At 35.5% G+C, this 21600-nt stretch overlaps 2 protein-coding genes across 2 annotated transcripts; both read right to left on the reverse strand.

Moving 5' to 3' along the window:
• Positions 1-5910: 5910 nt before the first annotated feature.
• Positions 5911-6939, reverse strand: LOC308648218 (olfactory receptor 4F4; the record flags this gene model as incomplete). The annotated part of the gene is made up of 1 exon (XM_081292883.1): positions 5911-6939. One exon carries the CDS (start codon positions 6937-6939, stop codon positions 5911-5913), a length of 1029 nt encoding a protein of 342 aa, XP_081149009.1.
• Positions 6940-19851: 12912 nt separating this feature from the next.
• On the reverse strand, positions 19852-20790 carry LOC308646198 (olfactory receptor 4F6-like; the record flags this gene model as incomplete). Its single annotated transcript, XM_081288865.1, has 1 exon — positions 19852-20790. The coding sequence occupies one exon, from the start codon at positions 20788-20790 to the stop codon at positions 19852-19854; it is 939 nt and encodes a 312-aa protein (XP_081144991.1).
• Between the last annotated feature and the right edge of the window lie 810 nt (positions 20791-21600).

Here is a 21600-nt window from a genome sequence, read left to right on the forward strand (position 1 = left end):
AAATGTTTTGTTAGTTGTAGTTGGACAAAATGGCTTTTTAAAATTTATTTTTATCTGGTGCTGAGGATCAAACCCAGCACCTCACATGTGCTAGGCGAGTGCTCTGCCACTGAGCCACAACCCCAACCCCAGTATCTTGAAATTTCTTTACAAATATTTTTCTTCACCAACAATGTATTTACCTCCTCTCAAAATTATCATATAGGAAGGACATAATATATTACTTGGGCCTTTCTTTTTTTTGTCATCAAGTTTCAGAATATTTAGTAGACATATTAATTACTTCCAAAGGATGGAAATATACTATATTTTATTTTGATAATTATTGTGATTTTTATGGATACTTTTATGTAGTGAGGCTTCAATCTGTTAAACTCATCATTCTTATTATTTATGCTTATATGGTTTCATTTCTGGTTAACTATCAACTGTTGAAGTTGGCTCCTGTTTTTTTTTTTTTTTGACATGAACCCAATATTTTTATTTAGCTTCCTTTCATTGAGACCTGAAAAACATGTTCCAGAACAATCATGTGTGTTTCTGCTTCAGATCTATAATGAATTATTTATTTAAGAATCCCTGATTCTTCTTAGTGGAAAATAGCATTTGAATGCTGCACAAGACCATTAGGTGAATTCATTGCTACTGGGCTGTCCTTGCTTCAAGGTCTTTTCAGTGGATAGAGTTAAGAAATACTTTTATTATTAGTAAAAGAAAACTAAGTTAATACTTCATATTTCTAATTCAATAAGAAAAGATTATTTGGTGTTTTAATTAGTATCTTTTTTATTGCTGACAATTTTGATTCTTATTGATATTAACACAATTACTTACTCAAAATATTTCTATAACAGTAAAACTAATATTTTTACTAGTAGCAAGTAAGAAGTTTTGGTTCTTTTTATGTTTTCCATTCTCAGGCTATATTCCACATCACTTTGACTTTGTCTTAGTGTCTAATGAAATGATTATTTTCTCTGATGTTATACCACCCAATTAAAAATGCCACTAAATTACTTGTTTTGGTTTAAATGTGATTTTCTTTTGAGATTGAAGTTTCTTTTCCTGTTGATTTAATTTAATTTTAAGTATATAGAAAATAGTTACATGATTCCAAAGCCAAACCAAAAGATATATTCAGAAAACCTGGCTTTTATCCCTGTGCCTTGCCTTGTTTCTTTATCCTGCCAAAATAAAACTTTTTGTTGTTTTTCATGTTCTATTTCAAATGTTTACTTAAATATTTATACATCTACATATACATATAAATCTAATATATATGTATCTCCATTTTAACATAGAAATCAGCATTGTATGTGGCACATTATTGTTTTTCACTTATGAAATATCTTGTCTATTATTCCAGAAAAGTATTTGGAGATATTAGTTGCTTAAAACTGCATTAATATATAATTTATGTGAGGAGTTCATTTTTACTGATCTTATCTTAGGTATTTTTCATTTCTTGCTATTAAAAACAACATCTCAATGCTTTAAGCCTTGTGGTTGGTTGTTTTGTATTTTTGCTAATATATCCTTAGAAGATTTCCAGATAAAAAATAAATGGAATGTTAATTTTTCTAGGTAGTGCTAAGAGGTTTTACCATTTTTTTTCACCAACAAGGCATGAGTACCTCTTTATAGGTTCATCAACAGGTTGTTTTATCACATACTTAGGTCAGATATTCAATACCATATAGACCAGATCCAACATTTAAATTGTAGGAGCTCTGTGTTTGGGATTGGGTCTCTGATACTCTTCATTATTGTGGCATGCTTGGTGGCTAGGAAGTTTCTGTGCAAAGGTACAGAATGCCTGGCTGCTGGGAAGTTTCTGTGGAAACGTGCAGAATGCCTGGTTACTGGGAAACTTCTGTGTCAAAGACATGGGATGCCTGGCCACTGTAGCAATGCTCTTTAGAAGGGTTTCCACCTTGACTTTGGGCACATAGCTCCTGGGAATAAAGGAAGTTGCTTGCTTGATAACTACAATGTTTCATCAAGCTCTGGTGCTCCTGGAGCTGCCCGCCTAATAGTAACTTCAGGCAATGGACTTTCTTGAGAACTGCACAACACTCCTAAAGTCACATATTGTAACTGTGAAATGTAACTGCAGTATAAGCAACTTTATTGATACTCTAAACAATAATAATATTGTGGTTTTGGTTGATGACCTAATGTAACCTATTGATATAAATAAATGTGGCCGCTTGGACAAAGAGCTACTCTGCCACCTTCCCTGCCCCTTCACCTTGTCTCTGTATCTCCTTTCTTTGAGATTCTTTACATTAAGTATCACTGTACTTTGCATATATCTCAACCTAAGAGAGCTTGAACATTTTATCATGTATGTATTTAAATATGGTGTTCACCTTTTAAAGTATGAACTGTAAGTTTATATTAGTTGTCCATTTTTCTATTAGTTTGTTAGATTTTTGGAAATTCTTTACAAATTAGAACTGTTACTCCTTGTGATGTGAGTTGCAAATACCTCTCATTATCTTCTTATTTTTTTTTTTTAGATATTTTTATCAATTCATTAAAAACCAATTCTACATAGTCAATTGTATTAATCTTTATCACATTTATAGACTATAAAGACACTAATTCATGTTTTCTTTTAATATTTGAACTGTTTTCCCCCATATTGCTATACAATTTTTTCCCCACTGTCAGTTTAATGGGTCCTTCCTTTTTTCACTGATTTGAAATACTGTCATTAACATATACTATTTTTCTTAGGTGTTTTAAATATGCTTATAAATCTCATCATCTTTTTTCCTGGAGTAGAAATAATCTAACCCTTTTATTATCTGACTCTCCTTATCTATTAATTCAAGCCAAACTTTGACAATACATTCCTTTTTCCTTAGGATTCTCACTGGGAAGAGGAGAGAGTTGTCAGAATCATTTGTTAAGTGTCTTTTTTCAACTGGTATTCTTATCTTCTTTCATACTGATTGTTTAGAGTGCCTTCTGAGGATGGCAAAGTCTGAATGCAGGAGTGCATACATAAATACACACACTGGCACAAAAATACACATCCTTCCTCTTAGGACTGCTGTGCTCTCAATGAACATTTGCTAAGAATAGAACATACTGCATTCCTCAGTTGTGTCAGGGAAAAAATAATGGTTGAGAACTTTTGACTTTGTTGATATATAGGGTTTATATAATAATTATAAAATTACTTAATATTTATTGAGGGATGAATATGCCACAAATTGTGTTATCTGATATATATTTATTATTTATTCATTATTTCATTTTCTCTCTCTCTTTTTTTAGTACTGGGGATTGAACTCAGGGGCACTGGCTGGACCACTGAGCCATATCCCCAGCCCTATTTTGTATTTTCTTTCTTTTTTTGTGGTGCTGGGGATTGAACCAGGACCCTGTGCATGCAAGGCAAGCACTCTACCAACTGAGCTATATCCCAGCCCTTGTATTTTATTTAGAGACAGGGTCTCACTGAGTTGCTTAGCTCCTCCCCATCGATGAAGCTAGCTTTGAACTTGTGATTCATGTACTATTGTGCCCAGCTCATTGTCTCTTATAATAACCATATGCAACAAGTATTATTATCTCTTTGTTTTAAAATATGGAAACTAAAGCTACAATAGCTAAATAATGTACTTAAGATATGGAGGAAGGATAGCATCTTCAACAAATAGTGTTGGGAAAACTGGAAATCCATATGCAACAAAATGAAACTGAATCCCTTTCTCTCTCCATGCACAAAAGTTAACTCAAAATGGATCAAGGAGCTTGATATCAAATCAGAGACTCTGCGTCTGATAGAAGAAAAAGTTGGCTCCGATCTACATATTGTGGGGTCGGGCTCCAAATTCCTTAATAGGACACCCATAGCACAAGAGTTAATAACAAGAATCAACAAATGGGACTTACTTAAACTAAAAAGTTTTTTTCTCAGCAAGAGAAACAATAAGAGAGGTAAATAGGGAGCCTACATCCTGGGAACAAATTTTTACTCCTCACACTTCAGATAGAGCCCTAATATCCAGAGTATACAAAGAACTCAAAAAATTAGACAATAAGATAACAAATAACCCAATCAACAAATGGGCCAAGGACCAGAACAGACACTTCTCAGAGGAGGATATACAATCAATCAACAAGTACATGAAAAAATGCTCACCATCTCTAGCAGTCAGAGAAATGCAAATCAAAACCACCCTAAAAAACCATCTCACTCCAGTAAGATTGGCAGCCACTCTGAAGTCAAACAACAACAAGTGCTGGCGAGGATGTGGAGAAAAGGGTACACTTGTACATTGCTGGTGGGACTGCAAATTGGTGTGGCCAATTTGGAAAGCACTTTGGAGATTCCTGGGAAAGCTGGGAATGGAACCACCATTTGACCCAGCTATTGCCCTTCTTGGACTATTCCCTGAAGACCTTAAAAGAGCATGCTACAGGGATACTGCCACATCGATGTTCATAGCAGCACAATTCACAATAGCTAGACTGTGGAACCAACCCAGATGCCCTTCAATAGATGAATGGATAAAAAAAAGTGGCATCTATACACAATGGAGTACTATGCAGCAATAAAAAATGACAAAATCATAGAATTTGCAGGGAAATGGATGGCACTAGAGCACATTATGCTTAGTGAAGCTAGCCAATCCCTAAAAAACAAATACCAAATGTCTTCTTTGATATAATGAGAGCAACTATGAACAGAGCAGGGAGGAAGAGCAGGAAGAAAAGATCAACATTAAACAGAGACATGAGATGGGAGGGAAAGGGAGAGAAAAGGGAAATTGCATGGAAATGAAGGGAGACCCTCATTGCTATACAAAATTACATATAAGAGGTTGTGAGGGGAATGGGAAAATAAACAAGGTGAGAAATGAATTACAGTAGATGGGGTAGAGAGAGAAGATGGGAGGGGAGGGGAGGGGGGATAGTAGGGGATAGGAAAGGTAGCAGAATACAACAATTACTAATAGGGCATTATGTAAAATTGTGGATGTGTAACCGACGTGATTCTGCAATCTGCATTTGGAGTAAAATTGGGGGTTCATAACCCACTTCAATCTAATGTATGAAATATGATATGTCAAGAGCTTTGTAATGTTGTGAACAACCAATAAAAAAATAAAATTAAAAAAAAAAGATATGGTTAGTAAGAGGTAAGTAGAGTTGACCCTAGTTATTTTTATTTTTATTTTTACTTTAAAAAGCTAATCATGAAAAAAGGATACAGGTGGATTCAAGCAATACACTTCATGCCAACATACCAAAACACTGGATCCCTTTAAATTCTTTTTGTCGCTTATAAGGTGTTGTCATATACCACAGGATATCAAGTACCTTCAAGGTAAATTTCATGTTGGTAGCCTTACTCTTCCTATCATTCTCTGATAATTCACTCATAGAGTAAGGATTGTTATAGTGGCAGGAAGTAAACTATAAATTGTTAAGCCTCTTACAATTTTTTAACCTTTTAAAAATTTACATAAATCCATATCACTAAGCATACTTTCTTGAGATAGTCATGTGGTAATTCCTTTATTGATGTTTTTAGTGTAAATGAGACAAATAAAATTGAAAAATATTTGTATAAGCCAGGCTAGTTTTCATCTTGACCTCTGTTTCACACAAAATTATCCATGAAGGCTCCCAGATACTAATGGATTTATGCCTTCCATTGATGTAAAAATTTGTAATGTCTTTTGAATGCATGATATTAATTTTACATTTGTATCCAAAAATAAAGCACACAAAGATGTTGAAAGCTAAATTGATGCAGCATATGTGTTTAACAATTATTAAATGATGTGGGAATGGAAGTAGCAATTTTCGTGAACTTTTCTAAATAACTTACAAAATTTACTACATATTATGTCATTATATCAAATCAATCTCTCAGTTACAGAAGACCTAAGATGTTATCCCCGATTTCCTATTCCATTTTCCCAGCCGTCTCATTGCAGTCTTCATGTCTTTGTTTCTCAGCGTGTATATAATTGGGTTCAAGAGAGGAGTGACCACAGAATAAAACACAGCAAGGAATTTATCTAATGACTTAACAGGGAATGGCCAGGCATAAATGAAGATGCATGGTCCAAAAAACAAAAGAACTACTGTGATGTGAGCAGTCAAAGTGGACAAAGCCTTGGATGATCTATCCGAAGGGCGACGCTGGATGGTCATTAGGATGATGGTGTAGGAGATGATTAGGAGAACAAAAGAACACACAGTGAGCACACCACTGTTAGCAATGACCATTATATCCAACCTGTAAGTGTCTGTACAGGCAAGTTTGATTACCCGAGGGAGGTCACAGTAAAAGCTATCCACCTCATTGGGACCACAGAAGGGTAAGTTTACTGCAAAGGCCAACTGGCTCACTGAGTGAAGGAAACCAATCGACCATGCAGTGGCTACAATGCCAACGCACACATTGCCACACATAATTGTAGTGTAGCGTAGGGGTTTACAGATCGCTGTATATCTGTCAAAGGCCATGGCGATGAGGATCACCAACTCACTCCCACCAAAGAGGTGAAGGAGAAATATCTGTAACAGGCAGCCCTTGAAAGAGATGACTTTACGTGTTCTGAAAAAGTCAGCAATCATCTTGGGGGCTGTGACTGAAGACAGAGACAGATCAATGAGTGAGAGGTTGGCCAGCAAGAAGTACATGGGGGAGTGAAGGTGTGAGTCTGAAGCCACTGTTATGACAATAAGAAGGTTTCCAAGCACAATTCCTACATAGAAAACAAAGAAGAACAGAAACAGGAAAATCTGGAGTTCCTGAGAATTGGAGAGTCCAAGGAAAATGAACTCAGTCACCACAGAGTGATTTGCTTCACTTATTGATACATTCCAGGAGATGGTCTCTACAATTCCCTTGGAGAAGAGAATGAAAAAGAAATCAGAATTGTTATATTCAATCCAAAGCTTCATTCTGTGCACTCTCCTCACTCATAGAATGAGTGGTTCACTATATAAAGGTTTTATAATTTAAAATCTAAAGTTAGAACTTTATCTCACACCATTTCCCTGGTTATCCCTTATAGTTAGGTTATCGAAGTCTTTACATTATCTCCACTCATATTTCTTATTTCTAATAAAATATGAGTAACTCTATTACCCTCTTTGCCAGGTTGTCTGTACTGTTACAGTACAGTACAGTACATTCATCTCATTTTTCTCTCAAATTCAAAAACTGTTCAAATTCTCTAGCAAACATTTTCCATTACTTGATGATATTAAAGTTCTTGGAATATACCAAAATGAAATGCATGATGAAAAATAGAACAAAAAAGTGAAAATATCAAGATAAAATTTTAAAAGTGTGAGAGGATAAAAGGATGGGATATCCAAAGGTGGAGCAAGAAAGAAGAAAATGTGGTCAAGTTTACATGAGAGAAAGTGTGAAATTTAATGGGAGATAACATATGAAAGGGATTCTGGAAAACTATGAAGAGCTATTGAAGACTTATGAACAACTGTTTAGTAAATTAACTCTTCTCAACGTGAACAGGAAGGGGGAGACTTGAAGTCAAACTGATGGTTTTAAGCCCAACCATAGGTGATAAGTTCAGGTTGTGATTGTGTGAACAGAAACAAGGTGAGGGAAGATTTGTGAGTGTCCATCAAACAACACCTTAGGGTGGGTAAGATTGGAGCTTCTGTGCCAGGAGGCGTGGCTTCAAATCCAGGCTGTATCTATTTATGTTGGTGGATGACTTCGAACAAGCCACCTAGATACTTTGGGTCATCTGGAAAAGGCTTGCTAAAAGGATTAGATGTGACCATGAATATAAATTTTCTATACCATAGTAACTGGTAAATATATAGAAGTCATTGTTCAGGGAAAATAATAGAAAATGTGTCAACAGTATGTAGGAGATGATAAAATATTATTCATATATTTTCACTTTGAGCATTGTGGTGGATTTAACCTTGATAATAATTACAATAACTTTAAAGTAGCAATGTTTAACATAAGAATGACTTTTTGGAGTAGAAATAAATTTGGAAATGAGGTAAAGAATAATGGTAGTCGTCTATACAGAGAGAGGAGCTGTTGGGGCATCTTTGTAAGTTGCTCTCTCCTAGGTTAGAGGTCAAATGGTGACTCTTGGACATGATTTGAGAGAGTCATTTCAATTATGTACTTAGGAGAGAAAATAAATACTGTTTCAAGAAGTATTGCAGTAAAGTAGGGAGTGTAATGTATCCTAGATGTGAAAAATAGCCCTGAGAATACTTGTCAGATTGGGTGGAAGTAAAATGTAAAGGAGGTAAATGGATGGACAATGCTCTATTGGAGATATGAAGATATACAAAGTTACACTTGCCAAATTTCTCAGAGGAAATACTATTTTTATTTGGATAGTTATTTAATCATAGTTTTCCATTGCCCTTGGAAATTACACTTTCCATTATCCTGGATTCTATTTCTTAGTCCTACTCACTCAAACAGCACATTACTGTTTACAAAGTCCAATAAAGATTTAATAATTCTAATTTCCCCAAGCACAAAGAACCTAACGATGAAATAAGTCATGAATATTCATTTTAGTTCCCTTCTGCTAACACAATAATAAATAAAATAGTACTACTTAATGAAAATACAAATGGTACAATTTCTGATTGTCAGATCATTTCTGATGTGATGAATTGGTTGGGATTTCTTTTAGAGTCAAAATATGCAATTTAGAATTGACTTTAGTATTTACCGATGTGAAACTCAATTCGTAGATTGAAAAGTGCATACTTGAAATTATGTCTCCATGGGAAATATGCCAAGGATAGTTGGCCCAAGGTTTCTCCTGTATGGCAAAAATATTTTCTATCATAATTGTAAGTAAGAATTCAGGAATGCTATTCTCTAACAAAAGAAATTTCTTACTTATTTAAAACATCACATACCCTAAGCTTATGCTGTTCCAATTAGAGCAATAATAGAGGACTCTGCTGTAGGAGACCCTTCACCATAATCCTTTCAAAGCTCATTTATGACTCTTCAAAAGTGATTCATGAAGTTTTATTTTTTATTTATTTTTAATTGTTTTACTTAGTTACACATGACAATACAATGATCTTGACATATTATACATTTGAATCAGATGGGATATACTTTCTCATTTTTCTGAGTACACATGTTGCCGAATCACATTGGTCATGCAGTTTTAGAAGCAGTGTACTGATTATAATAGTAAGCTAATTGGAGGAGTTTTGGGAATCTTAATTTTTAAATTAACACTGATTATGTTGATCACTAAGAGATAGCCACATCTAAAAATGAAAATCTTCCCCCTATTAGAACTTTTTTTTTCTTAAATTTTTTTACCCTTCTTTACATATACATACCATATATCTTTATAAGGTGTCATTGAGATAGAAGTCAGGAACTTGGTTTCTAGTACAAATTCACTGCGTGATTTTGGACATGGCATTCAAAATCTTTGATCCTTAGTTTTTTTATTTTAAAAATGAATTAAGTCAATCAAAAGCTGTCAAAATCTTTCCCCCTTTAATAGTATGATTTGCACCTTTATATGAAAGAAATGTTCCAAACCAACTTTCATTGGGATTATAAGGAGCTGGGCAACAAAACAAAACAAAACAAAATATAACACTAGATTTGGGGAAAATAAGGCTAGGATCACCAATTAAGGAGGGTAGAATACAATAGCCCAGAAAATTTGGGAAAAGGATTCAACAATTGCTTCCAGTAGAACACTAAATATAATGTGTTATTTTTCCTTAAATTTTTCACATTATTTCTTCTAAGAATTTAAGCCAACCCTATACAATCCTTCCATTTTCCTGAAAATAAACACCTGAGTAAATTTTGTAAAATGAATTTCTACAGATAGAAGTATATCATTGTCAATAAAATGCTACAATTTGGTTAGTTATACTAATATATTTCAGTTTCATCAATCCACCTACCTCTTTCATAACTGGAAGAGAGTACAGCAATTTTCAGAAAAAGAGGAGTACAAATTTCATTTTATTTGTACTCTCTCAAATTGTTAAAATTACTAAGAAAATACCATTTAAATGAATTATTCTCCTTAGCAAACTATCTGGTTAATTATAATCCCTTTCTAAAAGTGACCAGAATCAGCCAAAAGGATCTGAAGTAGTCAGGCTGAGCTTTGAGTACTGAGACTTACTCTTATAGTCTCACAGGTTTTCCCTTGGTCATAGAGGAAATTAATTTAATTTGAGTTAAGGGATATCACAGTAATTTCTTGGTGCATATGAATATTTTTACTATTTCACTGAGTCTAAAGGTGATTTTTAAAACAATTACAGTAAAACAGATGAGATAAAGTTATGAAATTAAAATATAGATAGGTTAGTAAGGTAGTGAGTAATATACACTTGGATTCTATAAAAAGAGAATAACTTAGAACATTGGAGACCAAGTTGTGGAGAATATATAGGAAAAACACTTTGACCAATAATAGAAAGCCTCACTTTTTATGACTTATTTTACAACTTTAATTACTATATTGAAGATAAGAATGAGTGGCAATCCAAAAATTAATGTTTATTAAATCTGTCTTAGGAATGCATTCAAGTGACATCTCAATTGTGTTTCTTGACCACCAGGGTTTTCAGATTTAATCTTTGTTTGAAAATTATTTATTATAATTTATTGTATATGAAGCAGAATGCATTTCAATTCATAGTACATATATAGAGCAGAACTTTTCATGTCTCTCATTGTACACAAAGTAGAGTTACACCATTCTTGTCTTCATACAGGTACTTGTGTAATAATGTCCATCTCCTGCCCTGTCCCCCCACCTTCCTCCCTTTTTCCCTATGTAAAGTTCCTCCATTCCTCCCATGCTCCCCTACCATCCCCATTATGAATCAGCATCCTCATGTCAGAGAAAACGTTCAGCATTTGTTTTTTGGGATTGGCTTACATCATTTAGCATTATATTTTCCAACTCTTTCCATTTACCTGCAAATGCCGTGATTTTATTCTCTTTTAATGATGAATAATATTCTATTGTTTATATATACCACAGTTTCTTTATCCATTCATATGAGAAAGGGCATCTAGATTGGTTCCATGGTTTGGCTATTGTGAATTGTGCTGCTATAAACATCGATGTGGCTGTGTCCCTGTAGTATGCTGTTTTTAAGTCCTTTGGTATAAACTGAGGAGTAGGATATCTAGGCCAAATGGTGGTTAAATCCCAAGTTTTCCAAGGAATCTCCATACTGCTTTCTATATTGGTTTCACCAATTTGTACTCCCAACAACAATATATGAATGTGTGTTTTTCCCCACAACCTCACCAACACTTATTTTTGTTTGTATTCTTTTTTTTAAATTTTTTTTATTGGTTGTTCACAACATTACAAAGCTCTTGACATATCATATTTCATACATTAGATTGAAGTGGGTTATGAACCCCCAATTTTACTCCACATGCAGATTGCAGAATCACGTCGGTTACACATCCACAAATTTACATAATGCCCTATTAGTAATTGTTGTATTCTGCTACCTTTCCTATCCCCTACTATCCCCCCTCCCCTCCCCTTCCATCTTCTCTCTCTACCCCATCTACTGTAATTCATTTCTCTCCTTGTTTATTTTCCCATTCCCCTCACAACCTCTTATATGTAATTTTGTATAGCAATGAGGGTCTCCCTTCATTTCCATGCAATTTCCCTTTTCTCTCCCTTTCTCTCCCATCTCATGTCTCTGTTTAATGTTACTCTTTTCTTCCTGCTCTTCCTCCCTGCTCTGTTCATAGTTGCTCTCATTATATCAAAGAAGACATTTGGTATTTGTTTTTTAGGGATTGGCTAGCTTCACTAAGCATAATCTGCTCTAGTGCCATCCATTTCCCTGCAAATTCTATGATTTTGTCATTTTTTATTGCTGCATAGTACTCCATTGTGTATAGATGCCACATGTTTTTATCCATTCATCTATTGAATGGCATCTGGGTTGGTTCCACAGTCTAGCTATTGTGAATTGTGCTGCTATGAACATCGATGTGGCAGTATCCCTGTAGCATGCTCTTTTAAGGTCTTCAGGGAATAGTCTGAGAAGGGCAATAGCAGGGTCAAATGGTGGTTCCATTCCCAGCTTTCCCAGGAATCTCCAAACTGCTTTCCAAATTGGCCGCACCAATTTGCAGTCCCACCAGCAATGTACAAGTGTACCCTTTTCTCCACATCCTCGCCAGCACTTGTTGTTGTTTGACTTCATAGTGGCTGCCAATCTTACTGGAGTGAGATGATATCTTAGGGTGGTTTTGATTTGCATTTCTCTGACTGCTAGAGATGGTGAGCATTTTTTCATGTACTTGTTGATTGATTGTATATCCTCCTCTGAGAAGTGTCTGTTCAGGTCCTTGGCCCATTTGTTGATTGGGTTATTTCTTATCTTATTGTCTAATTTTTTGAGTTCTTTGTATACTCTGGATATTTGGGCTCTATCTGCAGTGTGAGGAGTAAAAATTTGTTCCCAGGATGTAGGCTCCCTATTTACCTCTCTTATTGTTTCTCTTGCTGAGAAAAAACTTTTTAGTTTAAGTAAGTCCCATTTGTTGATTCTTGTTATTAACTATTGTGCTATGGGTGTCCTATTAAGGAATTTGGAGCCCGACCCCACAATATGTAGATCGGAGCCAACTTTTTCTTCTATCAAACGCAGAGTCTCTGATTTGATATCAAGCTCCTTGATCCATTTTGAGTTAACTTTTGTGCATGGTGAGAGAAAGGGATTCAGTTTCATTTTGTTGCATATGGATTTCCAGTTTTCCCAACACCATTTGTTGAAGATGCTATCCTTCCTCCATTGCATTCTTTTAGCCCCTTTATCAAATATAAGATAGTTGTAACTTTGTGGATTAGTCTCTGTGTCCTCTATTCTATACCATTGGTCCACCCGCCTGTTTTGGTACCAGTACCATGCTGTTTTTGTCACTATTGCTCTGTAATATAGTTTGAAATCTGGTATCGCTATACTGCCTGATTCACACTTCCTGCTTAGAATTGCTTTTGCTATTCTGGGTCTTTTATTTTTCCATATGAATTTCATGATTACTTTATCTATTTCTACAAGAAATGCCATTGGGATTTTGATTGGCATTGCATTAAACCTATAGAGAACTTTTGGTAATATCGCCATTTTGATAATGTTAGTTCTGCCTATCCATGAACAGGGTATATTTTTCCATCTTCTAAGATCTTCTTCTACTTCTCTCTTTAGAGTTCTGTAGTTTTCATTGTATAAATCTTTCACCTCTTTTGTTAGGTTGATTCCCAAGTATTTTATTTTTTTTTGAGGATATTGTGAATGGAGTGTTTTTCCTCATTTCCGTTTCAGAAGTTTTGTCGCTGATATACAGAAATGCCTTTGATTTATGCGTGTTGATTTTATTGCCACTTTGCTGAATTCATTTATTAGTTCTAGTAGTTTCTTTGTAGACCCTTTTGGGTCTTCTAGGTATAGAATCATGTCATCTGCAAATAGTGATAATTTAAGTTCTTCTTTTCCTATTTTTATGCCTTTAATTTCTTTTGTCTGTCTAATTGCTCTGGCCAGTGTTTCGAGAACTATATTGAATAAAAGTGGTGATAGAGGGCATCCCTGTCTTGTTCCAATTATTTGTATTCTTAATAGCTGCCATTCTGACTGCAGTGAGATGAAATCTTAGAGAAGTTTTGGTTTGCATTTCTCTAATTGCTAGAGATCATATATTTGTTGATTAATTGTATATCATCTTCTGAGAAGTGTCTGTTCATTTCCTTGGCCTATTTATTGATTGGGTTATTTGTTTTTTTGGTGTTAATATTTTTGGGTTCTTTATATATCCTAGAGATTAGTGCTCTACCTGATGTGTGTGTGCTAAAAATTTGTTCCCAAAAAGTAGGATCTCTATTCACCTCACTGGTTGTTTCTTTTGTTGAGAAGAAGCTTTTTAGTTTGAATCCATCCCATTTCTTGATTCTTGATTTTGTTTAATAGGAGTCTTATTAAGAAAGTCAGGGCCTAATCTGACATGATGGATATTTTGGCCTACTTTTCTTCTATTAGGCACAGGGTCTCTGGTTTAATTCCTAGGACCTCGATCTACTTTTCATTGGGTTTTTTGCATAGTTGAGATAAAGGGGCTTAATTTCATTTTGTTGTATATGGATTTCAATTTTTCCCAGCACTATTTGTTGAAGAGGCTATCTTTTCTCCAAAATATGAGAATATGGTGCCTTTCTCTAATATAAGATAACTGTAATTATGTGGATTTGTCTCTGGGTCCTCTATTCTGTACCATTGGTCTACAAGTCTATTTTGGTGCCATACAATGCTGTTTTTGTTACTATTGTTCTGTAGTATAGTTTAAGTTCTGGTATAATGATGCCACTTGCTTCACTCTTCTTGATAAGGATTGCTTTAGCTGTTGTGAGTCTCTTCTTTTTCCAGATGAATTTCATGACTGCCTTTTCTATTTCTATGTGGAATGTCATTGGGATTTTGATTGGAATTGCATAAAATCACTGAATAGTGATTTTGGTTGTATGGTCATTTTGACAATATTAATTCTGCCTATCCAAGAATAAGATAGATTTTTCCATCTTCTAAGCTCTTCTTTAATTTCTTTCTTTAGATTTTTGTAATTTTCATTGTAGAGGTCTTTCACCTCTTTTTAAAGTTGATTCCCAAGTATTTTATTTTATGTTTTTGAGGCTATTGTAAATTGGGTAGTTTTCCTAGTTTCTCTTTCAGAGGATTTATCATTGATGTACAGAAATGCCTTTGTCTTATGAGTATTGATTTTATATCAGGCTACTTTACTGAATTTATTTATTATTTATGGAAGTTTTCTGGTGGAATTTTTTTGTCTTCTATGTATAGAATCATACATATCATTGGCAAATAGTGATAACTTGAGATTTTTTTTCCTATTTTTATGCCTTTAATTTCTTTCTTCTGTCTAATTGCTCTGGCTAGAGTATCAAGAACTATGTTAAATAGAAGTGATGAAAGAGGGCATCTCTGTCTTGTTCCAGTTATTAGAGGAAATGCTTTCAATTTTTCTCTATTTAGAATGATGTTGGCCTGAGGCTTAGCATACATAGCTTTTACAGTGGGATATGTTCCTATTATTTATAGTTTTTCTAGTGTTTTGAACATGAAGATTTGTTGTATTTTGTCAAATGCTTTTTCTGCATCAATCAAGGTGATCATATGAATTTTATCTTTAAGTCTATTGATGTGATGAATTATACTTATTTTCCCCCCATATGTATTCTGATTCCTTTCTCTTATGGCTTTTAAAATTCTCTCCTTATTCTATATGTGAGGCATTTTCATTGTAATGTGACTTGATGTAGATCTGTTGTGATTTTGTACATGTCATGTCCTGTAAGCCTCTTGTATTTGATTTTCCAATTAATTCTTTATGTTTGGTAATTTTTCTAATATTTTTTCATTCCTTTGGTTTGGAACTCTATGCCTTCCTCGATCCTAATGACCCTTAAATTTGGTCATTTTATGTTATCCTATAATTCTTGAATGTTCTGCTCATTGTTACTTACCATCTTCACTGTGTGCTTAGTATTCTTTTCAAGACTATATATATTGTCTTCATTGTCTGAGGTTCTGTATTCCAAGTGATCTAATCTGTTGGTGATGCTTTCTATTGAACTTTTAATTTGGTTTCTTGTTTCTTTTATTTCAAGGGTTTCTGTTTTTTTTCAGAACTTCTATCTCCTTATTAAAGTAATCTTTTGCTTCCTGTATTTGCTTATGCAGCTCTTTATTGAAATGATATTTCACTGCCTGTATTTGCTGTCTTATATTATCATTTCAGAGAACATTTTAATTATGTGCATCCTAAATGCCATCTCTGTCATTTCTTCTGTTTTTTTCTGGCCATGGATTCTAATAATGTAATATCTTGGTTTGTTGGGGGTATTTTCTTCCCTTGGTTTTTTTTCATGTTGTTTGTGTCTTCCTTTCTAACACTTTTGTTCTGAGGTGTTACGATTTTTATAGTGTTCCTGCAGGTTTCCAATACCTCTCCTTTAGGGAGAGAACAATATGAATAGATCCCAATACAAACAATATACAGCCTAAACCAAATAGCTGCTATTAAGATGTTACAGTTTTATTACAATAAACTGAAATGGTTAATTTCAATTATTATCTACAATATAAACAGTAGGTTTGTAAAAGGGTCTACAGTTTCCACTGGTGGACAAAGAACTGGGGGTAAGGTGTAGGATGAGATGTTGAGGGGGTAAAAATGAGGATATAGAGTTATTAGATTTTAGAAAGCATGAAAGAGGAATCTAAAGAAGTTGGTTAGTAGCAGAAGAAGAGACAGATGATTAGGGGGAGATAAGGAAATGGGAAGACAGTAGAATACAGAAAATAAACAAACATATATTAAGATAAGTTAAAAAATGTTAGAATAGGAGATAAAAGAATATTCAACACTGTTGCCAGCTGGCTGGGCTGGTGAGGTGAGCTGGGTTCAAAGGAGCTGACTGTATCAATAACTAAGAAAATGGTGAAGAAACCATGCAACACATGAAAATGAGTTTCTAAGGTGAAGAGCAGGACTGCTTGGTAACCCCAAGGGTCAGTTCCATGCTGAGCAGCACTGGAAGGAGAGAACATGAACCTGGATTCTTTTTATTTTATAGGGGGGGCTCACACAAAGGAGGGTTGATGGAATGTTCTTCACCAAATGAGGCAGGGAATCGGGTTTTGAAGGTGAAGTCTTTGTGATGTCTTGTGGGCAAGAGATTGGTTGACATCTTGGCTAGTCATACCTATCTCAGGTGCTGTGTGAGATCACAGGCAGAACCAGAGGAAAGGCACTCTTTTGTCTCACAGCCCAATTAGCACCCAATACCAGACCAGTGCCCTTGTATACTCAAATGCTCACGGCTCACACACACAGATCATGGATGGCTTGCAACACAACACCACTGTAATATACTATTCATATATCCCAGTCCTCAGTAGCCTAATTCATGAAATGTTTTACAAATATTGGGGATATGATGGCAGGAGAAGAGAGAGAGAAAAATATATCTAAGGAAGATAGAAGTGATAGCAGGAGAAGAGAGAGAGAGAGAGAGAGAGAGAGAGAGAGAGAGAGAGAGAGAGAGAGAGAGAGAATATCTAAGGAAGATAGAAGGATTGTTTCTGTTGGATATCACTATCTTTACAGCTTCCCTTCTCATCCATAGGAGGGGTTGTCAGTTGTTAGTTAGTATCTCTACCCTAAGGATGGTGAAGGTTATTAGGGTAAGAGGGTTGGCCTAAGGATCTCCTTTGGGGCCTGCTCTTGTGATGTGGGCGCTTGGTCTTTTCTCCTTACATTACCTGTAGATCTTGTAATTCCTGGTCTCCAATTTAGTCTCTAAACTGTATCTCACTCTTCCCCTCCCTTTCTACTTCCCAATCAGGAACATTTCTCTCCAGAGGTCTTATGGGCTGAGTCTGGGAGCTGCACACCCGTCATGGAGAGCTGTTTTATATTGGGCAGCTCAGATGACAGTTTTGTCACCTAGCTTTCTGAGCTACAGACTGGCTGCATAGCCACAGGTGCTGTGCCAGGTGAGAGGCTGCCTGGGAGGAGGGAAGTTGAGAACTTTCAGTACCTTATAATGCTTACAAGCCCCAGCCAGTGTTCCAAGCTGGGTGTTGCCCCAGTTAAAAATGGTGACAAAGGTGTCCCAAGATGGAGGCAGCTTCTTTTAGTGATGGGGTGTGGGGTGGGGGTGGGGGCTGGGCTGAGGGGTTGAGTGGTGTGTTCAGAGATGCAGCTCTGTGGCCTGCAGTATTGTGACTGGTGAGAGTCACTGGACCCAGTGCAGTGTCCCCAGGTGCAGGCTACTGTGTATAGGGGACTGTGGCAGTAGTTCAATGTCCCAAGTTGGAAGCAACCAGAGGACCCCCCATGTTGGTAGACTGGGGTCCACACGTGAGTGGTGGCTGGGGTTCCTGGATGTGGGCAGCGGCTGGGAATACTATGTGGGTGGGTGGCCAGCAGTCCCTGTGCTGGTTCTGATGGTGGTGGTCCTACTTAGGCACCAGAGGACCTGTGTGGATGAGTGGCTGGGAGTCTTGTGCTGACGCTGAGACCTGGAGACCTGAGTGGCATAGCAGCCATGTTTCCTGCATGGAAGCAGCTTTTGGGGGGTCCTCTAGTCACTCACAGAGAAACAGTATTCCCACTTTTTGAATTCCAGGTCCAGGTCAACACAGAATGCAGCGTTTCTCTAGCCCACCATCTCGGGTCCCCTCCAGATTTAGTCTTAAAGATGTCAAATACCTTATCTGTCTTAAACAACCTAGCTTAAGAGTAGGCACAATTAGTAAGCTTTTGAGATCTAAGTGTGGTATTTTTCCTCTAGAAATAAGTTCCTACAAAGACTTGTAGAATCGAAGAGTTTTTTTTTTTTTCAAATCAAATAATTTAAGGGTAATAGAATAGACTTGTACTGATAAAAATGTGAAACATTCACAAATTTTGCATCATGCATGGTTCTAGTCTATTCTAAAAACATTTTACAAAATACATTGAAAATCAAATTGCAGAGAATAACTAAGAGTTGTAACATAGTGTTTATCTTCTTATTTATCTAGGAATCATTTCTCCCTCAATTTAAGTATTTATTGGTTAACACAAGCAAAAATAAGTGTTGGCGAGTCTGTGGGGAAAAAGGTACATTCAGACATTGCTGGTGGGACTGAAAACTGGTGAAACCAATATGGAAAGCAGTATGGTGATTCCTTGGAAAACTTGGGATGGAACCATCATTTGGCCCAGCTATCTCACTCCTCAGTTTATAACCAAAGGACTTAAAATCAGCATACTACAGTGACATGGCCACATCAATGTTTATAGCAGCTCAATTCACAATAGTCAAACTATGGAACCAAACTAGATGCCCTTTAACAGATGAATGGATAAAGAAAGTGGGTATATATACAAAATAGAATATGACTCAGCCTTAAAGAAAAATGAAATTATGGCATTTTCTGGTAAATGGTTGAAGTGGGAGAATATCATGCTAAGTGAAATAAACTAATCCCATAAAACCAAAGGGTGAATGTTTTCTCTGATAAGTGGATGGTGATCCATAATGGGGTCAGGGAACAGAGAAGAATGGAGGAACTTTGAATTGGGCAGAGGAGAGTGAGTGAGGGGAGGGGTGTGAAGGCTGGAAGGATGATGGAATGAGATGGACATTAGTACTGTAGATACATGTATGTATCTCACAACTTGTGACTCTGGATCATGTACTGTCAGAGGAGTGAAAAGTTGTGCTCCATATGTGTACACTGTGTTAAAGTGCATTCTGCTGTCATGTATAACTAATTAGAACAAATAAAAATGATAAAAGTAAGATATTATTTTTAAAAATGTCTTGGTTTATATAAACCCATAGATTATCCATTGGATCCACATAATTTCCATGAGAAATATGTATTAATGGCCAGTGATGCCTATTATTAGTAAAAGATGCTGATGAAGTTAAATCATGTATAAGTATAAGCATTTATACAAAGACATAAAATAACCATATGAAAACTAAATATAGTCATTGCTGGTAACTACAATGACTATATTTATGCAGGTTAGATGGAAATATATAACACTTAGTTTTTTAAATGATTAAAAAAGTTGTTACAACTCCATCTGAAATAAAATTCTTTGATTTTAATAGTTTCTGTTCTACAAACTTCCCAAGAGTTTTAAAGGAAATAAAAAAAAATGTATGCATTCCATAGTGCTATTATTTACAATGGGGATCTTGATAGTCTGTGATATTCATCCTGTGCTCTTGTCAAGGAAAGGTACTATGTCCTCTCCCTAGAACTTGAAACCCGTCTACTCAGCCTTCTCATTGCCAATTTCATATCTTTATTTCTTAAAGTGTAGATGACAGGATTTAAGACAGGGGTGACAACAAAGTCCACAATAGCAAAAAAATTATCCAATGACCTAGTGGGGAAAGGCCACACATAGAGAAACATGCATGGAACAAAAAACATCACTACTACAGTGATGTGAGCTGACAAGGTGAAGAAGGCTTTGGATAAATCATTTGAAGAATGTTGTTGGACAGTGACCAGAATAAAGATGTAGGAAATAATTAAGAAAAAGAAGGTGCCCATAGATATAAAGCCACTGTTGGCAGTGACTACAAATTCTAGTCTATAAGTGTCCATGCATGCAAGTTTAATAACCCTAGGCAAATCACAATAAAAGCTCCCCACATTATTGGGGCCACAGAAGGGTAAATTTATGACAAAAACAAACTGAGACACAGCATGAATCACTCCAGTGACCCAAGCAGCTATTACCAAAAGTGTGCATGTTTTGGAGTTCATAATGGTTAGGTAATGGAGAGGCTTGCAGATGGCTGTGTATCTGTCATATGCCATGGCTATGAGCAGCACCATCTCCACTCCCCCCGTAACATGGATAAAGAACATCTGTATCATGCAATCTTGGAAGGAAATGACTTTATAGTCAGTGAAAAGATCAGAGATCATCCTAGGAACTGTGGTAGATGAAAGGCCTAAGTCAATGAGTGATAGGTTGGCTAGAAATATATACATGGGGGAGTGTAAGTGAGGATCAAAAATCACTGTGAACACAATGAAGAGGTTTCCCAGAATAATTCCCATGTAAAATAAAGAAAAGACAAGAAGAAGGAAAAACTGCATACCCAAGGATTGTGCCAGTCCTAGTAACACAAATTCAGTTATCACAGAGGCATTTACTTGGTCCATTGAATCAGAAAGAAGGGAAGACAATGAAATGACCTGAAAGAAAAGAAGGAATCAACTTAGAGGCACTAAAAATAATGTTTTAAAAGTTGATAATTTTGATTTGATTACTAACAAAATTTTTATTTAGTTGATAGTAGACCATTTACAAAATAATGGGAACCCAAGGTATAAAAGATTTATGTAGCACGGACAAGACTGCACTTAGAGCAAATTTATTGTTGTTAATGCTCGTATTTGTTCAAATTCATAAATTCTCAGTTAATTTAAGGAGCTGGAAAGAAGCCATATGTGGTTGTTTAGCCTGTAATTCTAGCAACTCTGGAAGTTGAAGCAGAAGGATTACAAATTTGAAGCCGACCTTGGAAATTTATCAAGACCCTGTGTCAAAATAAAAAATAAAAATGGCTGCATATGTAGCTCAGAAGTAGAATCCTCCTGAATTCAGTTCCCAGTACTGAAGGAGGAGAAAAACAAAGAGGTTGGAAAAATGCATAAAACAAACTCAAGGAATTCAGGGAAAAGAAAAGAATAGTTTGAAAATAAACATTAATGAATATAGAGTCCCAAATAATTGGAAGATTGTATATGAACACATAAAAATGCTTTTCAAAAATTAAAAAATAAACACATTTAAAAATATAATAATGATAAATTTAAATAAAAATTATACATTAGAACATAATTGCATAATAATAGCTAAGACATTTCTAAAAACTGACTTCTGCCTATACCTGAATAATGTACCTGAAACCAACTCATGAATCATTTTGTACTTAAATTTGAATTCCATAAAGAGACAGAAGGTTGGAT

This window comes from Spermophilus citellus (genome assembly GCF_964194105.1).
Source record: "Spermophilus citellus genome assembly, chromosome: 4".
In the NCBI taxonomy this organism is placed as follows: Eukaryota; Metazoa; Chordata; class Mammalia; order Rodentia; family Sciuridae; genus Spermophilus; species Spermophilus citellus.